Source organism: Dendropsophus ebraccatus, chromosome 11, assembly GCF_027789765.1.
Source record: "Dendropsophus ebraccatus isolate aDenEbr1 chromosome 11, aDenEbr1.pat, whole genome shotgun sequence".
Taxonomy (NCBI): Eukaryota; Metazoa; Chordata; class Amphibia; order Anura; family Hylidae; genus Dendropsophus; species Dendropsophus ebraccatus.
In genome coordinates, this window is record NC_091464.1 from 9,768,556 (window position 1) to 9,795,753 (window position 27,198).

General features: G+C 46.7%; 1 protein-coding gene across 1 annotated transcript in view; it reads right to left on the reverse strand.

Moving 5' to 3' along the window:
• LOC138767539 (C4b-binding protein alpha chain-like) overlaps positions 1-27,198 on the reverse strand; it is a 106,596-nt gene that overhangs the window by 50,179 nt on the left and 29,219 nt on the right. Inside the window, exons 7-12 of the mRNA XM_069945095.1 lie at positions 25,782-25,832; positions 18,280-18,471; positions 16,151-16,351; positions 12,697-12,793; positions 10,493-10,572; positions 10,180-10,359 (exon numbers count right to left, since the gene is read on the reverse strand). Of these exons, the coding sequence (XP_069801196.1) occupies positions 10,180-10,359; positions 10,493-10,572; positions 12,697-12,793; positions 16,151-16,351; positions 18,280-18,471; positions 25,782-25,832 (801 nt within the window). The remainder of the gene's footprint in view (positions 1-10,179; positions 10,360-10,492; positions 10,573-12,696; positions 12,794-16,150; positions 16,352-18,279; positions 18,472-25,781; positions 25,833-27,198) is intronic.

A 27,198-nucleotide genomic window follows, 5' to 3' on the forward strand; every position in this document is an offset into this window, starting at 1 on the left:
CACTCAGCTTTCCCGGCATCCTGTATAATGGGGTCACCCAGCTTTCCCGGCATCCTGTATAATGGGGTCACCAGCTTTCCCAGCATCCTGTATAATGGGGTCACTCAGCTTCCCTGGCATCCTGTATAATGGGGTCACTCAGCTTTCCCGGCATCCTGTATAATGGGGTCACTCAGCTTCCCTGGCATCCTGTATAATGGGGGTCACCAGCTTCCCTGGCATCCTGTATAATGGGGGTCACTCAGGCTCAGCTTCCCTGGCATCCTGTATAATGGGGGTCACTCAGGCTCAGCTTCCCTGGCATCCTGTATAATGGGGTCACCAGCTTCTCTGGCATCCTGTATAATGGGGGTCACTCAGGCTCAGCTTTCCTGGCATCCTGTACAATGGGGGTCACTCAGGCTCAGCTTCCCTGGCATCCTGTATAATGGGGGTCACTCAGGCTCAGCTTCCCTGGCATCCTGTATAATGGGGGTCACTCAGGCTCAGCTTCCCTGGCATCCTGTATAATGGGGGTCACTCAGGCTCAGCTTCCCTGGCATCCTGTATAATGGGGTCACCAGCTTCTCTGGCATCCTGTATAATGGGGGTCACTCAGGCTCAGCTTCCCTGGCATCCTGTATAATGGGGGTCACTCAGGCTCAGCTTCCCTGGCATCCTGTATAATGGGGGTCACTCAGGCTCAGCTTCCCTGGCATCCTGTATAATGGGGGTCACTCAGGCTCAGCTTCCCTGGCATCCTGTATAATGGGGGTCACTCAGGCTCAGCTTCCCTGGCATCCTGTATAATGGGGGTCACTCAGGCTCAGCTTCCCTGGCATCCTGTATAATGGGGGTCACTCAGGCTCAGCTTCTCTGGCATCCTGTATAATGGGGGTCACCAGCTTCCCTGGCATCCTGTATAATGGGGGTCACCAGCTTCCCTGGCATCCTGTATAATGGGGTCACCAGCTTCCCTGGCATCCTGTATAATGGGGTCACTCAGCTTCCCTGGCATCCTGTATAATGGGGGTCACTCAGGCTCAGCTTCCCTGGCATCCTGTATAATGGGGGTCACTCATCTTCCCTGGCATCCTGTATAATGGGGGTCACTCAGGCTTAGCTTCCCTGGCATCCTGTATAATGGGGGTCACTCATCTTCCCTGGCATCCTGTAAAATGGGGTCACCAGCTTCCCTGGCATCCTGTATAATGGGGTCACTCAGCTTTCTTGGTATCCTGTATAATGGGGTCAGTCAGTCTCCCTGGTATCCTGTATAATGGGGTCAGTCAGTCTCCCTGGTATCCTGTATAATGGGGTCAGTCAGCCTCCCTGGTATCCTGTATAATGGGGTCAGTCAGCCTCCCTGGTATCCTGTATAATGGGGTCATCCCGCTTCCCTAGCATCTTGTATAGTAGTCAGTATAATGGAGGTCACCCCCTGGACTCAGAGCTGCCCCAACCAGCAGGGACTCTAAACGGCCTACTACCACTCACCCCACCCCCACCCCACCCCAGGGCACAGCGTCTCAGAGCTGCCAAATGCAGGGGGACAGCTCCATATCGCTGGTACAGGTAATATGTTGGGGGGCCCCATACACTTTTTTGCTATGGGGCCCCATGAATCCTAGTTACACCCCTGTGTGGAAGTGCTGCTTTCAAGAAAAGGGTGTCTAAATCTCCCATATACGTTTGTTCTGCTCAACAACTAGACTAAGACTGCAGAGTGTAGCTGTGAAGTGGGGACCTGGCAAAGCCAGGGCCCAGATGGACCACGATAGGGACTAACTTGTCTTGCTTCCTCTCTGCTCAGAAATGTGGCTAAGACTGACTAGGTGTGGATGTATGCTTCCTCTCCCCATGTGACGACTTCCTACTGGTAATGTAATAATCCCTGTGGGTGGTGAAGAAGAAAAGCATAAAAGAAAGGAGCTCAGAGATAGGTAGAGAGAAGAGAAGGTCCTCATTGGTGTACAGATCACAATAAACAATAACCCTTTGGTTACCTGCAGCTGTGCAAAACATAAATACAGTTACATACAATAGTGACATCTTGTGGCAAAAATTAGGTACTGCTTCATCATCACAGTTTACTTAGAGTACAGACTTTTGCGAAGGGTGTAACCATAAGCAACACCCGTGGTGGGACACCACACCTGCACTTACTTTCAGCTATACACACTGCTGCTATAATGCACCTGCACCTACTGTCAGCTATACACACTGCTGCTATAATGTGCCTGCACTCACACTCAGCCATTCACACTGCTGTATAGAGAAGTCTGTCACTGTCCTCCTGCACAGCTCTGTGATTCTCACTCCCTGATTGGTCCATGATGAACACATCCCTTCCCCATTGCTGTCATGTGACCACACAGACCTCTGACATCAGCCCAGCTTTTGTATTTTAGCCTGTTGTACTACGCTACTGCATTATGGGGATCTGCAGTTCCATCCTGTATCTACAACCTGCTGCTGTGTTATCAGGGTTATGCAGTTACTATATATTATACACCACATGCTGATTGCTATACCGTACAGTAACTTATATATCACATTCAGCTGTTTCTATATGTTTGTTTCATTTGTTTTACATGTTATTCAGAATAAAAAAAATCATTATTTTGGGGTGTTGAACCAATTGTCTGCATTTCTATGATTCCTTATGGGAAAATTAAGAGTAATTTGGATTACAAGTACGGTCCCAGAACGAATTATGCTCGTAATCCAAGGCACCATTGTACATCCATAAAAATATTATATACTTTAATGGTGCGTTCACACCTACAGGATCTGCAGCTGATTTTCTGCAGCAGATTTCATTTAAATAACTGAACACAGCATCAAATCTGCTGCAGATCTGCTGCAGATCCTGTAGGTGTGAACGCACCCTAAAGAGGTATTCCAGGGGAAAAAAAACTTTAGTAGGAGATCAGGGGGGGGGGGGGGGGGGGGGGGGGGGGTCTGTCCTCTGTACCCCCCTGTTGGTCTCCGTGTTGAGCCCCTGGGCTTCTGTATCATGAATAGAGCTGCGGGTATGGCACACGACCCGCGGCTCCATTCATTCTAATGTAGCCGACGGAAAGCGCTGAGTACATTGCTCTTCCGTCATGTTCGGCTCTTTCCGTTGCGCCATAGGAATGAATAGAGATGCGGGTCACGGGACCCCTCGCGATCTCTTACTTTTCCCTGTAATATCCCTTTTAAAAAAAGTATCAGACTAAAAACAATCTGTATACAGAGTGTAAGAAACCTGAGGATGGACACAATACCAACCCTACCCCAATAGCCAAGGACACACATTAATGCAGTGTATCGGTATAACCCAAACTAATCCAGGCAGAAATGGGGCCTAGTTGGGCTCAATGAATATTCACTATGTGACAGATTGTGTCTGCAGAAACTAGTGCAATATTATGCATAATGGGATAGACCTAATAGTGATACATATATTTATTGTGCCACATATATGGTGGATTTGGTGGTTTCCTAACAGGAGCTGCCCCCTGGCTGGGTCCTTCCCGGAGGGATATCTGGCTAGTCCTGTGTTTTGAGACTCTTCAATGAGGCTCCACGGGCTCCTCTTTTGTATATTCATGTTTCACAGGGGGCAATGCACCTACGACTTCACTGCATTGAGCGCTTTCACTAGCAGCCGGCAGTGTTGTCTTTGGCTGGTCTCCCTGAGTTCAGCAATCTGTTTCTCTTATATATTTATTGGGCGATAGTCGGATGTGGTAACAGTCGTGTGGTGTATAGTGATCTAATGGAAGCAGCATGTAGTTTCTCTGCTTCCGAATATTCATCAGTGCTCTGTGTATGTCTTCTTATTGATTTGGATGCCACCTAGTGGTGATATAGATAGACACAAGGTGCAGTTGAGATATAGGGTTGTCTATATTGCTGATACACAAGCTTGAATATCAGGGGTCAGTGCAATACCCGTTTGGGCCACAAGGTGTAATTGAGATGCAGTGTTGTCTATGTTGTTAACTTTACATATTTTGTATCTGCGTAAACCAATAGGAGTCTGAATATCCGATGTAATTTAGGATTGAACGGTTTTAATGGATATTCATTTTGCGATGAACTGAGCCTTACGAACCAGTTTGGGCTACAAGGTATTGGGATATAATTAGGATATTTGGGTCAATAGAGACCCATAAAAGCAATAATGATTGGAGATAATGTAAGGGGGCAGGTCGGTGGATAGCGGCCAAGTAAGACGATGCAGACACTTACAAAGACCCCTGATGAAGTCAGTTTTGTACCCTGTGTTGGGCAGGGTTGTGCCAGGTCAGCTTTCTCCTTCCATTTGCCCTTATTTTTGCCCCAGTTGGTGAGGTTGTTATTGCACTAGTGTGTTATTCTGTGTATGTACAACTACTTGTTTCCTTCTCTATCATACCTCTTGCGCTATGGTACTTTATTTTTTGTGTATTTGTACTTATTATTTTCTATGCAGAAGTTGTGTGCATACAGTGTGGTGCAGGGCGCCTCTGTGATCATTACATGTGATGATAGAGAAGAAGCTTCTGTGATGCAATACACTGCATTTGTGTGTGTCAATTGGCTATTGGGGTAGGGTTGGTATTGTGTCCCTCCTCAGGTTTATTACACTCTGTATACGGATTGTTTTTAGTCTGCTACTTCAATAAAGTATATAACATTCTTACATATAGATGTATATGCTTTATTTCTATCTTAGGTTTTTTCTTTAGTTTAGATTACATGTTTTTTCTCTAAGATAGTTTATTGGATGAGCGTAAATCCTTTTCAGTTATGTCTTTTGGCCAATCACAGTCGGGACTGCCGTGGCCAGTGATTGGCTGAGCGGCCTGTCAGCTGAGACAAGCCACCTTAAAGCTGGAGCACGCAGGACTTGGTGAGAAGCACAGAGGAAGAGGAGCCCTGCAACCTGGATAGGTAAAGTATATAGTTTAAACAAAGGCTACAAGGACATCGGTAACAATGTCCATGCAGCCTTTGTTAAACGATTATCGGGCTGTGTAATAGGCCCAGTAAACAAGCGCCGATCTAGCAGATCGGCGCTCGCTTACTGGTATTATTGGGCCCCCATCGGCCCGTGTAATACTACCCTTAAGGTAAAAAATGATCTTTAAATCTGCAGCAGCTGGGTCAATGAGGAGTGGCTTAGGGCACGGACACTCTAGACCAGGGGTACTCAACAACTTTTAGTGAAGGTCCACTTACCGGGGTCTATAGTCAGATGAAGGTCCGAGCTGAACATCAGTAGGAAACGTGTTTAGTTACTTTTCACAAACGTTCAACTATTTCCATACAGAATTGCTGCTTATTAGCGGGAAAACTGGCATTTTTTCTCTCTCACCAGCCCTTTGATATAAGGTACAAAGGGGGTGACTGCCCTGGTAGTATATAGCCCCCCTGTTGCTCCCCCAGTAGTGTATAGCCCCCTGTTGCTCCCCCAGTAGTATATAGCCCCCCTGTGCGCTCTCCCCCCGTAGTGTATAGCCCCCTGTTGCTCCCCCAGTAGTATATAGCCTCCCTGTGCACTCTCCCCCTGTAGTATATAGCCCCCTGTGAGCTCCTCCCCAGTAGTATATAGCCCCCCCTGTGCTCTCCCCCTGTAGTATATAGCCCCCTGTGAGCTCCCCCAGTAGTATTTAGCCCCCCTGTGAGCTCCCCCCAGTAGTAAATAGCCCCCCTGTGAGCTTCCCCCAGTAGTATATAGCCCCCCTGTGAACTCCCCCCAGTAGTATATAGCCCCCCTGTGCTCTCCCCCCAGTAGTATATAGCCCCCCTGTGCTCTCCCCCTGTAGTATATAGCCCCCCCTGTGCTCTCCCCCTGTAGTATATAGCCCCCTGTGAGGTCCCCCCCAGTAGTATATAGCCCCCCTGTGCTCTGCCCCTGTAGTATATAGCCCCCTGTGAGCTCCCCCCAGTAGTATATAGCCCCCTGTGAGCTCCCCCCAGTAGTATATAGCCCCTTGTGAGCTCCTCTTAGTAGTATATAGCCCACCTGTGAGGTCCCCCCAGTAGTATATATAGGCCCCCTGTGTTTTCCCCCTGTGAGCTCCCCCCAGTAGTATATAGCCCCCTGTGCTCTCCCCCTGCAGTATATAGCCCCCTGTGATCTCCCCCCAGTAGTATATAGGCCCCCTGTGCTCTCCCCCAGTAGTATATAGCCCCCTGTGAGGTCCCGCAGTAGTATATAGCCCCCCTGTGATCTCCCCCCAGTAGTATATAGCCCCTTGTGCTCTTCCCCTGTAGTATGTAGCCCCCTGTGCTCTCCCCCTCTAGTATATAGCCCGCATGTGCGCTCTCCCCTTATAGATGGCCCCCAGACAAAAAAACCCAAACAAACCACAACTCACCTAGCACCTCGCTCCCCCGCTGCGCCTGCCTTCTCTTCTCCTGTCATTCCGGCCCCCGGCTGATACGTGCTCTGTAGGGATGTCCCGGGGATTCCCCAGCAGAGCGCGCGCCAGTGACCTCAGTGTACGCCGCCGGCCAGCACTTCCGGTAGAGCAGGCTGACGGCGTACACTGAGGTCTTTGGTGCGCTCTCTGCTGGGGAATCCCCGGGACATCCCTACAGAGCGCGTATCAGCCGGGGGCCGGACCGACACTGCCCCCAGCCCCACAGGTGTACTGACATCTAAGGACAGTACACCTATGGGGCGGGAGGCATTGCGGTGGGGAGCGGGACTGCCTAACCACCCCGGATCCGGTCCGTCCCGGACCGGATCCGGGGCGGTTAGGAGGTCTGACCAGGGGTCCGGACAGCTGGCCTCCTCGGTCCGGGTTCGGACCGCGGTCCGCCAGTTGAGGACCCCTGCTCTAGACCATGGCGTATTGACTTCGCTGCTGCATATTAAAAGATAATTTTTTACTTTAACCAAGGCACCAGGCGCATTTTAAAAGACACAATCGGGAAGATCTTACTCTCATCCAACTGACGGCACCAGCAGTTGGGGGGGAGGTTGGTGAATACAGTATCGCTTTAAGATATAATCTTATATCTAATAGTCTTTGGAAGTCATTGGAAGGATCATTTTTCCCTTTTTTCTAACTTTACTTGATAGACCCGGAACATTTGCACAGTTACCACTGAAGTATAGTTGATGCTATGTCTGCGCACTCAAAGTAGGGGGTGCAAGTTGAAGCGATTACCATGAATACAGGAATATCAACTGCACACCAATTGCCATCAATTTTTATGTTTTTATTTTATACACTTAAAAGATTTTTTTTACAATTTCCAACGCAGGTAGCGAGGATTTAACATAAGTTTTGGTTTACCATTTCACTGGACGTTTCGGTCATTTACGACCTTTGTCAACATGGTACACCAAAACTTATGTTAAGTCCTTGCTACCTGTGTTGGAAACTGTAAAAAAAATCTTTTAAGTGCATAAAATAAAAACATTAAAATTATTGGCAATTGGTGTGCAGTTGATATTCCTGTATTCAAGTTACCACTGAAGTGTCATCAATAGAGATGAGCGGGTTCGAGTCGATCCGAACCTGAACGTTCGGCATTTGATTAGCTTGGGCTGCTGAACTTGGATAAATCTCTAAGGTTGTCTGGAAAACATGAATACAGCCAATGACTATATCCATGATTTCCACATAGCCTTAGGGCTTTATCCAACTTCAGCAGCCACCGCTAATCAAATGCCGAAAGTTCGGGTTCGGATCGACTCGAGCATGCTCCAGGTTCGCTCATCTCTAGTCATCAACCTTTCTTGAGACCATATAAAGGTTGATAACATTATGTAAACGTTTCTTGAGTCAAGCTTTAAAAAAAATAAAAAAAATAAAAAAGCTCAACTCGAGCATTTTACTGCTTGCCCAGCTCTATAAATGACAGCATTTCAATCCTTTGGTAGCTGTTGGTACATCGTTCAGGAACCAGTAAAATGTAAATAGTGGCTGGTGACCTGCTGTTCGGGAACCAGGAAAAAAGGAAATATGGACCATTTTAAACTGAAAAAAATAAATAAAAATATAGGGGGAGATTTATGAAACATGGTGTAAGGTGAAACTGATTGGTTGCTAGGGGCAACTGAGCCAGATTCCACCTTACATTCCTCACAGACTCTTTGGAAAATGAGAGGTGGAATCTGATTGGTTGCCGGGGCGACTGAGCCAGTCTCACTTTACACCATGTTTGATAAATCTCCCCCGCAGTGTGTAAACATTGCCTAAAGGCCCTGTTATACAGAGTGATTATTGGCCAGTCAGGACATTATCGTTGTGTGTAATAAGAGCTTGAAACGTTTACCAGCTGATCAGGTAATTTTGACCTGCTAAAAACCAAAACAAACAAACAAAAAAAAAAAAAAAACGCTAAGCCTAAACCTTCCGATATAACAAATGCAGAAGAAAAATGGGACAATTGCAGGTGCATCTGGAACTTCACAGATAATACCTTAAAATGGATTTTTATTTTATACAAAATTACCTTTGGTTAAAAGGGGTATTCTGCTCAAACATAACTTTTGATATTAGTAAAATATTGAGGTATAACCTCACACTAGCGCGACACTCAATTATGCTGCTATTTGTCAGAAAAAATGAACACCCGTCAGTTCATTAGGGGTTAAATGTAGCTATATAGTGATATTGACAGTAAGCGCAATATTAGGCAATCCTAGGTAGTGTGTTATACTGTGCGTTAAATATATAGTTGGAAAATGAATTAGATTAATTACCTGATATGATGCTGCTCATGATTTTTACTGTTTGCTGCAGATCCAATATCTACGTCGATGGTACGTCCTTCTGAAGTGCTCAGTGCCGTATGCTTTACAACATGATGATGAATGTAACCTCCGCTGGAGGTGCCCCGGCCGGCGGCACTACTCCGCAGTTGGTTACGTAGGTGGTGGCAGTTCAAAAATATTTTTCCCGGGAGTCGAGTGACGTCACTACTAGTACGGGTGCTTGAAGAGGCAAAAAAGGTAATCTACGCGTTTCAGCAACAATGTCGGTTGCCCTCGTCAGGATTATGTCCTGGAATAATCCTGACGAGGGCAACCGACATTGTTGCTGAAACGCGTAGATTACCTTTTTTGCCTCTTCAAGCACCCGTACTAGTAGTGACGTCACTCGACTCCCGGGAAAAATATTTTTGAACTGCCACCACCTACGTAACCAACTGCGGAGTAGTGCCGCCGGCCGGGGCACCTCCAGCGGAGGTTACATTCATCATCATGTTGTAAAGCATACGGCACTGAGCACTTCAGAAGGACGTACCATCGACGTAGATATTGGATCTGCAGCAAACAGTAAAAATCATGAGCAGCATCATATCAGGTAATTAATCTAATTCATTTTCCAACTATATATTTAACGCACAGTATAACACACTACCTAGGATAACTTTTGATATGTTGCTGCCCATGGTGAGACTAACAATTCCTTCTATACTTGTTATTATCTATTCAGTCTCCTTTCCCCAGTTCTCAGCTGCTGCTTTTTTTGCTTAAGACACAAAAATCTGTGTGTGAGCCTTCCTCTTCTGAGATGGCTGATGTAAACAAGTCCCTGGCCGGCTGTATCTGCAACATTGTAGCTTCTTTGTAATGCTGGGAGGGTTATTCTAAGGTCAGGTTGCTGATGAATTTACTGAATTACAGCATTACAAAAAAGCTACAATGTTGCAGATACAGTCAGTCAGGGACTTGTTTACATCAGCCTTCTCAGAAGGGAGGGGAGGGGAGGAGGGAAGACAGAAAGAAAAGCTCTTACACAGATTTTTGTGTCTTCAGCAGAAAGCAGCAACTCAGAAGTATGGAAGAAATTCTTAGTCTCACCATGGGCAGCAACATATTAAAAGTTATGTTTGAGCAGAATACTCCTTTAACAATAAATTTAACACATTACCACAACACAAACATCTTTTCGTGCCCAAACTATGGTACGGGCAGCATGAAAGTGATGACAGGTTCCCTGTAACCCATGGTACGGGCAGCATGAAAGTGATGACAGGTCCCTGTAAATAGGGTTTACTAGGATATAATAAGCATGTATCATGCATGCAACTATTGGTGTTGGTGTGAATAGCTGGGTCTGGTATTAAGTAGGAGGCTGTAATAACTATTGGTTGATTATAAAATATTGGACTGCAGTAGTTAATATTCCACACAGACCAGGCTAAAATGTTAGCGTCTAACAAACCTTATTTACAATAAATTGGTAAAAGTCACCTGACCTTTGCACTCTGGGGCCTGGGAGCTCCACTCTCCGTGTTCCGTACAGGAAATGGTCTGCTGACCTATAAGCACTAGATTTCCTCGGCATGCATATTTCACAGAATCAAGATAATTGTATTCTTCTTTGTCTGGATAATAATGTCCATTTGTAATAGTAGGGGGTGAGGAACAGGACAACACTGAAAGAGACGAGACACGGAAAACACAGCTTTGGGTTTGGAAGCAATCCCTGCTCCATTCTCTGGCAATCATCATCGGGAACATTTGTCCCTGCTTACCATTTGTCCCTGCTTACCATTTGTCCCTGCTTACCTGTGCATTCTGGGAGATCATTACTCCATTTACCATTTTCCTGACAATATCTGTAATTCCGCTTTGATATCATCTTATATCTGAAATAGAAAATACAAGCATGTAGGTTTATCGCAGCTTTACCTCAGTTAAAGGGGAACTATCAGCAGAGTCCCCCTTTATCTATTGTACACGGGGCACCATGATGGACCTTATGTCTCTTATCTTCCTCCTCAGCACCGTTCCCGTGCTGTTAGTATTGTAATCCTCAGTCCGGAGCACCGTTAGGAGTACTGCCCCGCCCGCTCCACTGATTATCTTAAAAAGGAGGGGGCCGGCTTGTGCTATGGGGCGGGCGGTGCTCCTGGTGGTGCTCCGACCGAGGATTACACTACTAACAGCACTGGAATGGCTCTGATGAGGAAGGTAAGAAACATAACGTCGTCCTCAACGCCCCTTGCACAATAGGGGGCTATCAGCAGAATAGATTCGTCTAACCTGCTGATAGTTCCCCTTTTATATCCAAAAATAATGACGTAAAGAAGATGTCAGTTAGAGGACAGAAAAATGGTTTAAGACTATGGTAAAACAGCAAATGTTTGTCTCATTCTAGAAGATTTTGCCACCATTTTTTTCATGCCGTTTCTATCATAGATTTCATATCTTTTAGGTTCATGCAGATTGAGGCTATGTTCACACTACGTATATGTCCGGCCGGCCGGAATTTACACAAGTTGCGGCCGGCTACGTACGGTCCGCGAACTTACGCCCGTAAGCTACGTACGCTTCCCGAGCGGCGTACGTAGCGATCTGACAGCGATCTTTTACTTGGATATCTTCGCCTAGCCCCGGACACCCCACAGAACCTTTTGGATCGGCACAAAAAGGTGTAAAAATGAAGAAATCACCACTCCGTACGGAACCGCATGTTACGCTACGGGCGTAAGTTACAGCATTTCCGTCCCAAAACAATGGTCTGGTTAATTTTTTACGGCGCCGCGTACGATCCGGGCGTAAGTTTGTACGTAGTGTGAACTGTGCGGCCGTAGATCGTATACTTTCCATTGTGCGCAAACTACGTAAATCTCCGGCCGCTTATTCACGGAGCGCGCTACGGCCGGAAACTTATGTAGTGTGAACATAGCCTTATAGGATCACAAAGCGTAGTGTTTGGTGCAAATAGATATATGTTTATAATGAAACTCTAAACCCAATTTTGAAGTCAAACTTTGAAGTCACATGACTATCCCGCCTTAACCTGTCAACATCCTTTTTTTAATGACAGGAACCAAATTATTCATATAAATGCTCGCCGACAACCCATGGACTATAAATGTCTGAGTAGCTGTCTGTATCGCTAAGCTTACACCACTGCAAGGCAGGGATAGTGTACTACCACCCCTGTTCTCCTGGTCACAGTATATACCATGGGTCTCCAAACTGCGGCCCTCCAGCTGTTGCAAAACAATTCCCATCATGCACGAACAGATAAAGCTTTGGATTTGGCTGTCCAGGCATGATGGGAAATGTAGTATTGTAACAGCTGGAGGGCTGCAGTTTGGAGAACCATGGTATATCCAATGGTCAGTGAGCACTGTCAGGAGGTCATAGGTCAGCAGGAAGCCATATCCTGTGTGGCCGTTCTATAGTGTGAATGGAAGTCAATGGTAATTGATTTTCATTCACACCCATACAGCCAGAAGACTTCTATGCATTATTGGCCAGAGGAACAGGTAATACTGCGGCCTTGTTTGACACTCAAAACAATGTATTACAAGGTATTAAAATGGTCCAAGGCTGTAAATTAATCTTTCACCCCCTGACCCCATACAGAGCTGGTGGCACTGCTGAATATAAAGAAAAGCATTCAGAACCTACCTTTCTTGTCTGTGTTTTTATTTTCGTAAATAAACACCTTTATTTTGGCTGTGAGAGGTGTCAAAGAGGCGGAGCCTATTGTTCCCGGGCCCTAGTGCTGCTACACCTCACTGTGCTGTATGGCCGCCCCTTGTATAATCAGCAACATATACTATGCACATAGTACAGTAAGGAAGAGCGGTGCTAGGGCCCAGGGAACTATAGGCTCCACCTCTTTGACACATCAAAAATAAAAGTCACAGGAAACAAAGTTATGTTCTCTACACGTTCACTGATTTCTATCCAGCAGTTACAAAAGCCTGGTAAGCGGTTAGGGGGTGACAGATTCACTTTAATGTAAAACTTACCCAGGATTACAAACATATCTAACTCTGGAGCCAAAGTCAAAGTTTTCAGCTTCCATCCTTCCGTTTTCCACGTCTCCAGGGTTACCACAGGATCTCCCTGTATGAAAACGCAATATTCAATGAAGGCTCCTTTAAGAAAACTAAGGTAAAATAGTATAAGCAATTAAAAAAATCCTGGTGATCTGCTATGCGATCCCTGCATGCTGCAGATTTGATTTGAGTGCCAGTTTTGTTTCTACGGCAAATAAAGTTGATTCCCTGGTGGTTTTCTATATTGTTTATTGTCCAATCTGCTCATTTTGATGTTTTCTGTTCTGTATTGTGAGATGTATTTGAAAATGTCAATAAACAATTTATAAAAAAAAAAAATCTGGTATGATATTTATTGTGGCTTCAGATTCTATTCTTCTCTAGTATAAAGAACACTAATCCTCTTTTACTTTTATGGGATATCACTGCACTAGAGACTCCTATTAAAGGGAATCTGTCAGCACCCGGACCCTACCTGAGGTGCTTACAGTGTGCTGTAGCTGGCAGTCCCCTAGTAAGCATGGTACATTTTGGTAATATGTCTGTGCAGTGGATCATGCACGATCTCAGGTCTCCTACTGTAATGAAGTTTCAAAGAGGAGTTGTGGCTCAGCGTTTGTGCCGCACTCTGGCCACCTCCCCCCTCCTTCCTCCCCCCCCCCACTCCATGAATAGTCAATGCTGCCCGGCCTCCTGCTCACTCAGCTGTCAGCCAGTGTCTCTGATTGCAGATCAGTCCTCTGATGGCAAGAATGGCAAGATTTCAGGATTATTTTAAAATATAAATAGTATAATGGAAAATTGGAAAATGCTCCACTACATATTCTATAAAAATATGTTTACCATAAAGACCTTAAAGGGGAACTATCAGCAGGTTAGACGAAACTAACTTCCTGATATGTCCCTATTGTACAGGAGACGCAGAGGATACCTGTGCCCTAACTTTGCACCACCCCTCCGTCCCTCCTCCCCCCTCTTCATCATTAGGAATGCCACTGGAACGTTTTCTCCTGTCTGAACATTGCACAGGTGCCTTGACAATCCAGCCCATGTGCTGGGCTGACACAGCTGACGAATAGTAGGTGTGAGGAGTATGGACATCCTGTCCCTATTCATGAATATGTAAAGTGGTTTTATATGTGGTGTGTTTTATATGTATTGGGGTAGTAGATATTTTATAGATTGTAATTGATATTTTATAGATAGAGTTTTTGGTGCAGGCCCAAAGCTGATGCAAGTTAATCATATGGACTTATTGATTAGCTTGGAGTCAAGCCGTCTGATTACCCTGTGTAAAAGACCAAAAGGCTCTCTGCATGGGGCAATAAGCACGGAGCTGTAAAGGAGATGGTGGAGTAGATTGTGGCTAGTGTAGAGGTCACTAAGGCAGGCGTACTGACTCCATGCCAGCAGAGGGTGGGTGTTCTTTAAGAAAAGGAACATGAAATATTCCATAACTTTGTCATTTCCTAGGGACGGTTATGATGAGGACATTGCAGGGAGTTTAAACATGGCTGGTCTACCTGTCCTCATCATTACATAAAGGGGATCTCACCTTGTGAGTGTCCGGGGCATATCATGTTTGGTATGTCAGGAATCAGAACGGTGAGATATGAATTATGAAGAAGGGCTGGCGCCCGTACCATTGATATGGTGCCTGGGAAAGTATCTTTTTGATATTCCCAGGTGTGTTCCCTTGATGGCTGAGGGCAGTGACTGAAGCTCTGCCCAGAGGGGCTGAGTTAGAGATGTCAGGTGACGCCCTCAGCCCAACCCTTTCAGGTCTTACATAAAAGTGAGCCCTAGGGAACCAGTAAGTGTCACAAAGTTGGGGATCCAATCAAATTGGTTTGTGCACCACGTTCTAAGCCCATATCCCCTGGGAAGGAAGAACCTATACAACGCATCCTGTGCTAAGTATTAGAACTTTCTTATTTTATCCCTTTTTGTTTTCATTGTTTGCAGTGTCTGTATGTCTTTTTGTAACCATCTTTTTGTAACCAAGTACTGTCCATTTTAATGCATTAAACCTAAAAGTTTGATGGTTTGTCTTGTAGCCTAAACGAACCTAATTAGCTCCAGGAAGAGTGCATGTGCGGTGTGTGACCGTATAGTGTATGACCGGGTGGCTTACTCTACCGTGTGGGTGTGTCTGCTTGTGAGTGGAACACTCTTGGGGTTCCCTGTCTCCCCAGTAACGTAATAGGGTGGTGGCAGCAAAGTTGTGTATGTGTGTTGTGTTTGGGTGTCTGGCAGTGGGTGGTGGGTCACGTGTATGACGACAGCCGGTGGGTCCCAACATAGCAAAGTTCTGTGTGTGTGCTTCGTGCATGTGTGTCCGGCAGCGGTCAGTGGGTCACATGTATGACAGCGACTGGTGGGTCCAGATACAGCGAAGTGTCGTCTTTGTATGTTGTGTTTGGGTGTCTGGCAGCAGCTGGTGGGTCATGTGTATGACAACAGCTGGTAGGTCCCAACCTAGCAAAGTTCTGTGTGCGTGCTTCGTGGATGTGTGTCTGGCAGCGGCTGGTGGGTCATGCGTATGACAACAGCTGGTAGGTCCCAACCTAGCAAAGTTCTGTGTGCGTGCTTTGTGGATGTGTGTCTGGCAGCCGTCAGTGGGTCACATGTATGACAGCGACTGGTGGGTCCAGATACAGCGAAGTGTCGTGTTTGTGTTGGTCAGTGAGCAGGCAGTGTTTGTGGCCAAGTGGGTGTCTGGTGTCTGGGTGTGCATAAGGCGGCAGGTAGCGATTTACGCTCGAGTTACGGCCCGGGAGCAGGGCGTAAAGCGTGAGTGCATGAGGTGAATCAACCTGTAGGGCTAGCGCAACCCAGAGCTCCCAAATTCCTCAGATCCCCTTGTCTTGTGTTCTCCCCATTTTGGTCCTTGTTTAGGTCTTTTCCCTCTTGATGGGTAAGGCTTCTCCTCCCCCTTGTCAGGCAGGGGCGCAGGTTGGCCTGTGATCCTTGACAGTAGGCAATCTGCCTGGAGCATTCCTAATGATGAGTACGGACAGAGAGGTGGTGCCAGCCTAATGCATACACAATCTAGGCCACTCCCGTAGGGCACGGGGCTGCAAGTTTAAAAGTTGTTTTTTAGGACAATAACTGCATCGCCTGCCAAATGGACCGCAGGACAGATCTTGGATTAAAAGCAGCTATCCGAAGGTACAAGTGGTTTGGGGGGGTCAGATTGTGGGTACAGAGTCGCTTTAAAGAAGTAGTGAGAGGTTTTGCTGTAACTGATATGCAGATAAAATGAGACCCAGTATAGGTTGTGCTGCCTGGATTTCTTTTCCTCTCTTGTCTTCTGTATTTGTGCCTACAGAACCCGCAGGTGCTACATTTCACCATTAATTCTTCGGCCATGGTCCTAACATTTGTCTGGAAATCGATGCAGTTAACAAACAGTAAAACTTACGTTTACAGAATGTTCTTGGTAGAGACCAGGTGGAATCAGCCAGGCACGTTACAACAGAGCTACTCAGAGGAATACGGACAAACCCAAGTCGGCAAACATACTTCATTTCTGTCCCCTTAGGAAATAAAGAGGTTTCCGAAACGTCGTCTTTGGGAGTTCCATAATCAAGTCTTGGAGGAGGACCGCAGAAGTTTGCTGAAACTATAGAAATTATAAATGAATTAGTGATGTGTTTGGTGATCACCTTCTGGGCTGCACACCTGATCATTATTTGGCTAGTGACAATGTTTATTTTAGCAAGTATAAAAGGGGCGACTGGGAATGGTTGTAGAATGAGCAAGCACCATATTAAAGGCTTTATGGGGAGATTTCTCAAACTGGTGTAATGTGAAACTGGCTCAGGTGCCTCCGGCAACCAATCAGATTCCACCTTTCATTTTCCAAAGAGTCTGTAAGGAATGAAAGGTGGAATCTGATTGGTTGCTAGGGGCAACTAAGCCGGTCTCACTTTACACTAGTTTGAGAAATCTCCCCCTATGTGTACCAATAAGGGTAAATCATGCGGAATTCCGTAGTGGAACCCCGGCTCCCTCAGTGTGCTATAGCCGCCGGGATCCGGCGGGATCAGGTGAGTATAGGGGGCTGTAACGGGGGGTCGGGAGCCTGTCACCCCGGCACGAGGGGGTGACAGGTCCTCTTTAAGGGGTTAAATAAAAGACTTGTACAGGGGGGGAAAGGACCATGTACAATGACTAAACTTACTAGTTTGAGCCCAAATAACGGCCATTATTTCAAAATACCAGCCCTTATAGTGCACATGACGGCCGTTATTTGGACTCACACAGCCAAAAAAAGGCGTTGGGAACATAGCCTTAGGGTCATTTAAAATATTAAAGGGGTTCTCTAGCATTAGAAAAACATGTCCCCTTTCTTTCAGAGAAGGCACCGCTCTTGTCTCCAGTTTGGCTGCAGGTTTTACAACTCAGTTAACCCCTTCCCTCGTGGGCCACTTTTCATTTTTGCACTTTTGTTTGGTCCTTCTCCTGTTTAAAGGGCCGTGGCACAAAATTAAAACCTTTTAAAAAAAACATGAGTTGTATTTAAAATTGCTCTATTACCATCCATATAATGCTGTTATTTTTTGGTCTATGGGTTTTTGATCACTTTTTATTACAATTTGTCCATATTTGATGTGACCAAAAATCTGCAATTTTGCATTTCTCTTACCATGTGGGATCAGAAATACCATAATTTAATAGTTTGGATGACTCTGCACATGGTGATAGCAAATGTGTTTTTTTTTTATTATTTATTTTTATTTCTAAAATGGGAAAAAGGGGGTGATTTAAACTTTTATTATGGCATGGAATTTTTTATTTATTAATGAAAAAACTGCAGTGCCAACTACACTGATCTCTTTATAGAGATCAATAAAGGTACTGCACTGATCAATGAGATCAGTGCTTGTTTACTATGGGCTGCTGGAACCCATAGTAAATCAAGGGCCAAGTTAGGATCATCTTCATTGCTGCGCTGACCACCGGCCTGGCCACAGGCAGAGGATCAGCCCCACTAGACTACCAGGTGAGCGGTTCTTTGGCCGTATCAGCTAATAGCCGCACGGTTTAAAGTGGGGTCACAGCAAGGGACCCCTCTCTGAACCTCCCTACCTGCTACAGGATGTACCGGTACATGATGTGGTAGGAAGGGGTTAAGGACTTATTCCCATATTCTGTGCAGACGCCATATATACGGACAATGTGCATCGAAACGGATTATCAGAACTCCTGGTATAATTGCTGCAGGGAGCGCTGAAACTGTTTAAATCTTCACGGGACTGTATTAATACAACTGTGAGACCCCTGAAGATTTAAACACTTTTGGCTCTCCTGGCATCATATTGATACATGATGCCGGGAGGGCTGCGAGTCCACTGTGTAGCTTCACGTTCTGTAGCGTCCGTGGACTTTGAAGCATGAGAATAAGACCTAAGGGTGTAAAACAGTATCGTAAACACATTTCTCTCCATGAATATACGGGTGCAGTGCAGCCGACAGTCACACTAACAATGCACTGCACTATAATCCTGCAGAAACATTGATTTCGCTCTAAAGTAACAGTATACTTACGTTTACAAAATGTATCAGGAATCGACCACATTCCATCACTCAGACATGTTACCGTTTCTTTCTTTCCTGGTGCCAGTTCATAACCAGTTTTGCATTCGTAGCTGACGGAAAAACCAGTAGGGAAATGCTTTTGGTTCAAAAAATCATCTTTAAGTTTTGCAAATATAATATCTGGAGGGGGAATGCAGAAGCCTGGTGAAAGAAGGATACAGAATGGAAGGTGAAATATCCAAAACAATTACAATATATCTATGTCAGGCTCTGGTTCATGCAATGCCTCACATTTCCTATATATTTTGTATAGGCTTCAGACGTGAAAGTTTAAGAGGAACATAGGAGTGACAGTGTATGTTTATAATGAAGTGAGTGTTATATCATTATAGAGGCATTCATCTGTGTCCGTTACCCCCTACCTGCTCTGGGGCGCACTGCACTGCCATCATCTCCCTTTCTCTCAGCCTGCTTGTCCTCTGGTGGTATCTCTCACTCTGAGCTGGCCTCCTGGAGGATTGGGCTCCCTCTAGTGGCAGACATGTGTCTGCTCTCCTGTATTTATAAGCTCAGCCCACAGGGTCTGGAGTCTTCTGGCATGTTCTCCTAAAGGTAAATATAGTCTCCACCTCTTTGCTTAGTAGTTCTTGTTTGTCAATCAGCTCTGTCTGTACTCCCTGGCTATCCGCCAATTCCTAGCGACCTTCTAGCTATTTGGACCTCTGTCCATTCCCAGTTCCAGCTCAGCTTCAGCTGGAACTACATCCTAACATTGCATCCTGCACTTCTACCACCTAGTCCCGGACTCCAGCACTCCTTCAGTTATTTTGTTGGTGGTCCTCAAGGTCCTTCTCCGAGGATGGGAGTTTCCTGCAGCAAAGTCCATTGTTTAAAGTCTTCATGAAATCTAAATAAAACATTGACCTCTCCCACTATCTTATATGCAGGACACACTCATACCATTGGGGCACGTGCTTATACCTGTTGTCATATTTGTACATAGAATCTATGTTAGTTGAATTGTAGCTGATGACAGCAGGTAGTGGCAAATATGTGTTTACATTGCTGAGGCCCACAGCTCAAATATCATCACTACAAACAGGGCAGCAGAAGCGAGATGAGCATCTCACCTCAGGCAGCAACTTTGTCTGACTTCCGGGAAATGACAAGACTTGTCTGGCTAACTGAACTGTGCAGTGTCTTCCTGTGCACTGCCAGTGTGTGGCGCTGTGAAGTGTAAGGAGTGACTGGGCCGCTCCAGCTGTCACTGCTTCTCTGTGGTCCATACGGGCAGCATGGGCAGTATGTGCATCCAATGCATAAGCTCACCCCCCTCCTGGCTGCCGCTGGTGCCTCTGCTCAGGTTCAGGACCTTTGAGTGCAACAAATGCGGCACATACACTGGTCCTGACTAAAGATCAAGCTGCGACGTGGTGCCATGAACTCTGCTGTCCTTAACATGGCTTCACCCCACCAAATATTCAGAGTATTATATATTCTATACTCTGACGTCTCTCTCACCCAGTCCCTGCTTCTCTCCATTACCTCTTCTCAAGTCTCTCACCCAGTCCCTGCTGCTCTCCATTACCTCTTCTCAAGTCTCTCACCCAGTCCCTGCTGCTCTATATTGCCTCTTCTCACGTCTTTCTCACCCAGTCCCTGCTGATCTATATTGCCTCTTCTCACGTCTTTCTCACCCAATCCCTGCTGCTCTCCATTGCCTCTTCTCATGTCTCTCACCCAGTCCCTGCTGCTCTATATTGCCTCTTCTCACGTCTTTCTCACCCAGTCCCTGCTGCTCTCCATTGCCTCTTCTCACGTCTTTCTCACCCAGTCCCTGCTGCTCTCCATTGCCTCTTCTCATGTCTCTCACCCAGTCCCTGCTGCTCTTTATTGCCTCTTCTCACATCTTTCTCACCCAGTCACCAGAGCCATGGTTTGTGAGGATATATGTCGGGTCATCTCTCTCTGCCCCTAGTCTGCCCCTGTGTAACTAAAGTATGCAAAAGAGGAGTCCGTGGAGCCTCATTGAAGAGTCTCAAAACACAGGACTAGCCAGATATCCCTCCGGGAAGGACCCAGCCAAGTGGCAGCTCCTGTTAGGAAACCACCAAATCCACCATATTAAGTGGCCCTATAAGTCAGTGTAATGACAAGGGATAAACCAAGGCTAGGTATCCATCCACAGACAGCTGTTTCGGGGTGTTGCCCCTCATCAGTGTGGAGCAGGATTCTGGCTAGGTGGGAGCAATGCCTAGTAGAGCCATAAGAGAAACAGATTGCTGAACTCAGGGAGAACAGCCAAATGACAACACTGCCGGCTGCTAATGAAAGCGCTCAATGCAGTGAAGTCCTAGGTGCATTGCCCCCTGGGAAACATGAGTATGCAAAAGAGGAGTCCGTGGAGCCTCATTGAAGAGTCTCAAAACACAGGACTAGCCTGTGTAACTAAGACTGCTACATGTGACTACCACGCTGTCACAAATTGCGCCGGACGTAGGTAGGGAACAGAACAAGACAGTGAGCCCTAACCACTAGAACCCACCTTCTGACCCTACCTACTTGCCTCAACGGCCCTAAACGGCCGTGGACAACCACGGTGTCAGTCCCTGTCCTACACCAGGTGATACACAAAACAAGACAGACGAAACAAACACAATAATGCAAAGTCTACGGTCCGGGTCAGCAACGGCGGTCAGCGAGGTACAAAAACGTAAGGCAGAAGAAGAGTCAGAGACAGGCAAGGAGGTCAGGGCAGGCAGCAGACAAAGCAGGTTGGAAGATCAAGCAATAGGTCATGCGATGCCCTGGCCCCTGGGGGCCACTTCCGCAGTGCTGGTGTTATGAGCGGGCAATGACCGGGGCAGCTGCAGGGGTTATACTTGTCACGGTATAGGCCTGAGGGCAGCACAGCTGGAGGGCCGGTCTGTGGAATCTGCGGGTGATGGGCATGCGATTCTTCGCTGCACCTAGTCAGGGCACCAGTTAGTGGACACCAATGCCAGGGTTCAGTAACAGCGGTTTTATTATAGATGAGGTAACTAGTAGCAACAGTTCTGTCTGGATGCAACCGGGTATATAGCAGGCTTTGACAAATAAAGCAGGAGTGGTGCTGCATAGGCTGTGAGAATACGTGCCGGATGATGGGAGTAGGAGTATGAGAGAAATAGCGTTGCTGGGTGGATTAGCTTAAGAGTAATACTTGCTGTGAATCCTTGTAGCTATGAGGAGAGATAACGGAATGACACCCAGATGAGAGAGAAGAATCCGGTCACTTGAGCAGGCAGATACAGCCGAAGACTTGAATACAGCAGAGCACTCGATCCACAAATCCTCTGAGGCAGGAGAGGGACGACACACACAACCTCCTTGCTCAGCAGCAAGGGGAAGACTAACTTGTTAGGAGGAAGTGGGAGGTCACATGGTTGCTCCTGGCCAGAGCTAGTCTGCCATTGGAGGAACCATGGTTACAGGTCAAGTGATCAACAGCCTTGCATACCACTGTACACTGTAATAATACACAGGAATACATGAGAATGCACATTACCAGAGAATACTAGGGGAAAACCAGCAGCAGTTGCAGTGCAAACACTTACCAGAACAGGCATTGACACAGCAAAAGAAATGGCCATAATAGGAGTAGTAGTCTGCATGTTCTGGGACACTGCATACCTCCCTAGCAAATTTGAGCCGACTTCGGCGAATCTAGAAGGCAGCAAACATGAATAGACTGGACAATTAAACAACAGGAATGAATGATGAGAGTGAGTGTGATGAGGTGTGTGTTTCCCACGCCCAAGGCACAGGTGAGAAGAGAGAGAGGATGAGAAACCCTAGTGGCAGGACTTCACCTAGGGGTGCCTAACGTACTCTGGCGACCAGGTAGCTAGTGCGTGAACCATCTAACGTGTAAGCCAGGACAACTTAACTGCTGGCGGGTGACCCTCAATATTCCAGCCAGTTAGACAGTAGGTTTTCTGTTAAATGTGTTACCCTACTGGAAAAGAGAACTGTGAAGACCTGTGTACTACCTTGGCGTGTTTGTGAAATGTCTTGGATGCCTGAAAGAGAATAGAACAAAATAATAAAAGCAAGCATACATCTGGGCACCCATGCATACGGGTCAATCATACAACACAATTACTCAATAGGCCAAACACACGAAAGGGTATCCAAGGTGCAATATGTATGGACCAGTGTGAATGTTAAGTAAGACTATGTGTGATTACTACTGTGTTGGGACAAGACAGAGGTGAACAAATACTGGAAACAAAAGGAAAGGAAACACAAGGGACAACAAATACTGCGAGGTCTTGAGGAGAACTGGCTCACATGAATCTGAATGAAAATCTGAGAGAAATCTGAATGAAAATCTGATAAAAATCTGAATGAAAATCTGAGAAAATCTGCATACGAACTGGCTCAACTAAATCTTTCCAGCTATAGATATGATAATAATACACAATAATGAGACTGGATGAGAAAATACACTCCTACATAAACTGGACTTTCTCTGAGGTATATGTAACCTGACTTCTCTTACTCAGAGGAGGAGCTATCTGACTTAGACACTGGAAAATATACAGTTTTACAAAAGAGGCACTCTACTCTGAGGCAATCTAAATAACCTTGTGCTTACTCAGAGGAGGAAATACAAATTACTCCGATAACACTGGAATGCAATAGTAGAATAAGTGCAATAATGAAATAAGTGCAATAATACCCTGTGTAGAACACACAATCACAGGAAAGTGCATTAGGAAGGAATGGGTTACGTGTCTCTGTTAGGTAGAGTCTCTTTTAGGCAATTAGACATCGTCCATGTAAAAGGCTCTGGGACAGGCACTAGAGAACCTTTTGTTATTGTAAGTGTCCATCAGCTCATGGCTGGTTAGTACAGGAAACTTGGTCAGGAGGACCAGGCACGAACCTTAAACGTTGCAGGAACTGGAACAAAACAGTTAGACAACAAAAACAGTTTAAGGGCTCTGGTCTCTGTAAGGATACTTAGCAGAAATGTCCTGGAGGACCCTGAGTAGGCTTCTTTTTCTTCTTCCACGGATAGCAATAGCGTGAAGGGCCTGGAGCAGAAGCATCACTGGATGCCGTAGTGACTACAATGATGGGCGTCACCGTGGTGATAGGAGAGATGATGGGGGCCACATGATAGGTGACGGTCGAGGTAGAAGAGGCAGCCTTAGCCACAGCAGTGGGGACAGTAGAGGGGACTGCGGTAGTAGACGGGCCCGCTGTAGTGGAAGCTGCAGGAGTAGCGCTAGGTATAGCGGTGGCAGCTGTAGTGGCAGGCGACAGGGCAGCGAGGGCCTGCTGAATGTCCTCGATCAGCTGCATAATCTTAGGCCCCGGCCCGAGCATCCATTGCGGCAGGGGCGGCGAATCACGCCCTGGAGGTTGCCACATACCCGGGGATATGAAGGCCTTAGCAGAGTTCTCCCCTTTAGGGCCAGGGACTGAGGACAACAGAGTCGGTCCACTTACAATCTGTTCGCTGTCCGGCGATGAGGACCCTCCGTTACAAGAAGCGAGGTCAGCGGTGCTGGAGTGACCGGGTTCCGGAGAAATGCTGGTCTCAGGTATGGGCCCCTCATTCTGATCAGCAGAGGCCGGGATGAAGGCCCGGCGAAGACCTCCGTCGTCCGGCGGGGCAGCGGCCCAGCTGGTGTCGCTGTAGGATGGGAGCGGTGCTAGCAGGCAGGCAGGATTGCTCTCCGGCAGCTCCGGCATCACTGGTGCTGCGGCTGCAGGCAAACGTTTCTCGGGGGGCCGCCATCTTGTCCCGCTCTGGCCGGAACGTGTAGCAGGACGGGAAGGAGCGCCAGGCTGGAGGATCAGGTTCCAGAATCTGCCCAGCAACAGTGACGTCATCCGTCCCAGGCAGCCAATCAGGAGCAGTCAATGGAAAGTCTATGGCGCCGGGCGATTCCCGCGCTTTGGCAGCATGGCTGTTAACCCCCTTCTCTCCGGGGTATGGCGCAGCCAGAAATTGAAGAAGACGGCGGCCATCTTGGGTACTGTTTAGGGCCCGAAACACTTCAATCACCCCCATAGTAATCGGCAAAGTGTCTGGGGGGTAACAGCACAGTTTTGGGGCACTTAAAGTTTGTACAACACAGTCTTTAAGCCTGTTCGTGACGTCAAAAATGCGATGCCCTGGCCCCTGGGGGCCACTTCCGCAGTGCTGGTGTTATGAGCGGGCAATGACCGGGGCAGCTGCAGGGGTTATACTTGTCACGGTGTAGGCCTGAGGGCAGCACAGCTGGAGGGCCGGTCTGTGGAATCTGCGGGTGATGATGGGCATGCGATTCTTCGCTGCACCTAGTCAGGGCACCAGTTAGTGGACACCAATGCCAGGGTTCAGTAACAGCGGTTTTATTATAGATGAGGTAACTAGTAGCAACAGTTCTGTCCGGATGCAACCGGGTATATAGCAGGCTTTGACAAATAAAGCAGGAGTGGTGCTGCATAGGCTGTGAGAATACGTGCCGGATGATGGGAGTAGGAGTATGAGAGAAATAGCGTTGCTGGGTGGATTAGCTTGAGAGTAATACTTGCTGTGAATCCTTGTAGCGATGAGGAGAGATAACAGAATGACACCCAGATGAGAGAGAAGACTCCGGACACTTGAGCAGGCAGATACAGCCGAAGACTTGAATACAGCAGAGCACTCGATCCACAACTCCTCTGAGGCAGGAGAGGGACGACACACATCCTCCTTGCTTGGAAGCAGGGGGAAGACTCACTTGTTAGGAGGAAGTGGGAGGTCACATGGTTGCTCCTGGCCAGAGCTAGTCGGCCATTGGAGGAACCATGGTTACAGGTCAAGTGATCAACAGCCTTGCATACCACTGTACACTGTAATAATACACAGGAATACATGAGAATACACATGAGAATGCACATTACCAGAGAATACTAGGGGAAAACCAGCAGCAGTTGCAGTGCAAACACTTACCAGAACAGGCATTGACATAGCAATAGAAATGGCCATAATAGGAGTAGTAGTCTGCATGTTCTGGGACACTGCAGGTCAGGCAACAGAAGTAACAGAACCAGGAGAGCTAAAGCGCTTAGCTGAGTAACACTCAATAGCCAGCAGGGAAATGAAGAGCCTGCTGCTTTTTATCTGGAATCAGGGACTGGGTCCAGCACTTGATTGGATCAGCCCTGATCCCAGCACCCAGCTCAGCTGGACAGGTCTATAAGGAGTAACCCCTGCACTGCCAGAGTGTAACAGGCAATGCGGGTGTGGCTGGGAAACTAAGACAGCATTCAGACAGAACTGCAAACAAAAAACAACCAGAGGCTCAGCGCTTCCTCGGTCGCCCAGCACGGACCGAGGAGCGCAAAGTCACATTCCTGACACACGCCTGTATTTAGTGTGTACATTTTTGCCAGGATTACGTTGTGGAGCCACTGGTATACCGCTGTGTTCAATTACATCCTTGAAGGCAAAGCTAGAAGAGAACGCAGCACCTGTAGACTGCCATTACCTGACTTCTGTTTGTTTGTTTGTTCTAATTGTTCTTCACAGTCAAGAAGATCTGTAATAGAAGACAAATGAAGGGGATATTACAAAGCTTTATTAAATAGTAACTAATATTGTGACCATGTAGTTGCTGACCACAGGTCCCTATAGTAATGCCAGTCAGAATGCACCCAAAGGAGGTTAGTCATTTGCCTTAAAGTGTACCTGTCCAGGTCTTTCAGTACAAGTCAGTGTGTGCGGCTCATGATACAACAACACTATTGTGTAAGGGGTTGTGGTCCGCATAAATTTTAGTGTCGTTTTACAGATTGTTCCATACGCTGCATGCGCCACTGTTATCCCTGCAGCCCATTTCCAGAAGTTTGCTACTTTCTTTATGATACAGGTTGTTGTGGCACAGTTCTCCAAACCCATTGCCACCCTTAAAGCACAGCTGCCACAGAAAGGAACTCACTGCACCCAATCTGTACAGTTTCTATTGTAGTTAATGGGAGCAATAAAAATACATGTGGAGCAAACGCCTCCTAGTGGTGGCTGCCAGTAACAAATGGTGGTCATGTGCCTCCTCTTCTAGGTGTTAAATTGCTTTCTTCGCAAAGGACTGTACTTATAAGTGTAAGTGATAATGTAGCAGTACCAGAGTTTTGCCACTAGACGTCATTATTACAAGTGTTTATGTCTAGATATTGCACAGCGGTAGGAACTGAAGGGTTATTATTACTATTTTGCTTATGTACACATGAATCTGTACACCAATGAGAGTTCTTTCTTCTCCTAAAATATCACCTTTCTCTTTGCTTCTTACACGCACTCCTCACCCACTCACAGCACAGGTTACACATGCTGTAAGAAGGAAGTCACATGGGTAGAGGAAGTGTGAGAGTCTTTTGCTTTGGATCCTGTAGAGTAGGGACGCAAGATAGGGCGCTCCCTAGAGCAGTCAAGTTGGTCCCCAGTCCAGAGTGTAATCTCGCAGCCGGATGTAATCAGAGAACTCTGACCACTCTGCTGATCCCAGGTAACAAGGTCTGGGGCTGTTCACCGGCAGGGCGGTACACAACACCACCACATATACATACATATATAAATATATATATATATATATATATATATATATATATATATACACACACACACACTCCAACCCCACCAGCTAAGGACAGCGGTACCACAAAGGTTGGGATGCACAGTCCTAGTGGGATTCGACCATCGTCCCAATGTCATCCAGAAAAGCAAAGAGCAGCATCTCCTCTTCATAGTGCCATATTCTTTATTGTGCCAATGTGCAGAACAGACAGTGTAACGTTTCAGGTCAATATCACCCTGAGCCTCTCTCAAGCATGAAAGATTATGACACTTTGAAGAGGAGATGCTACCCCTAGACAGATAGATAGACAGACAGACAGACAGACAGACAGACA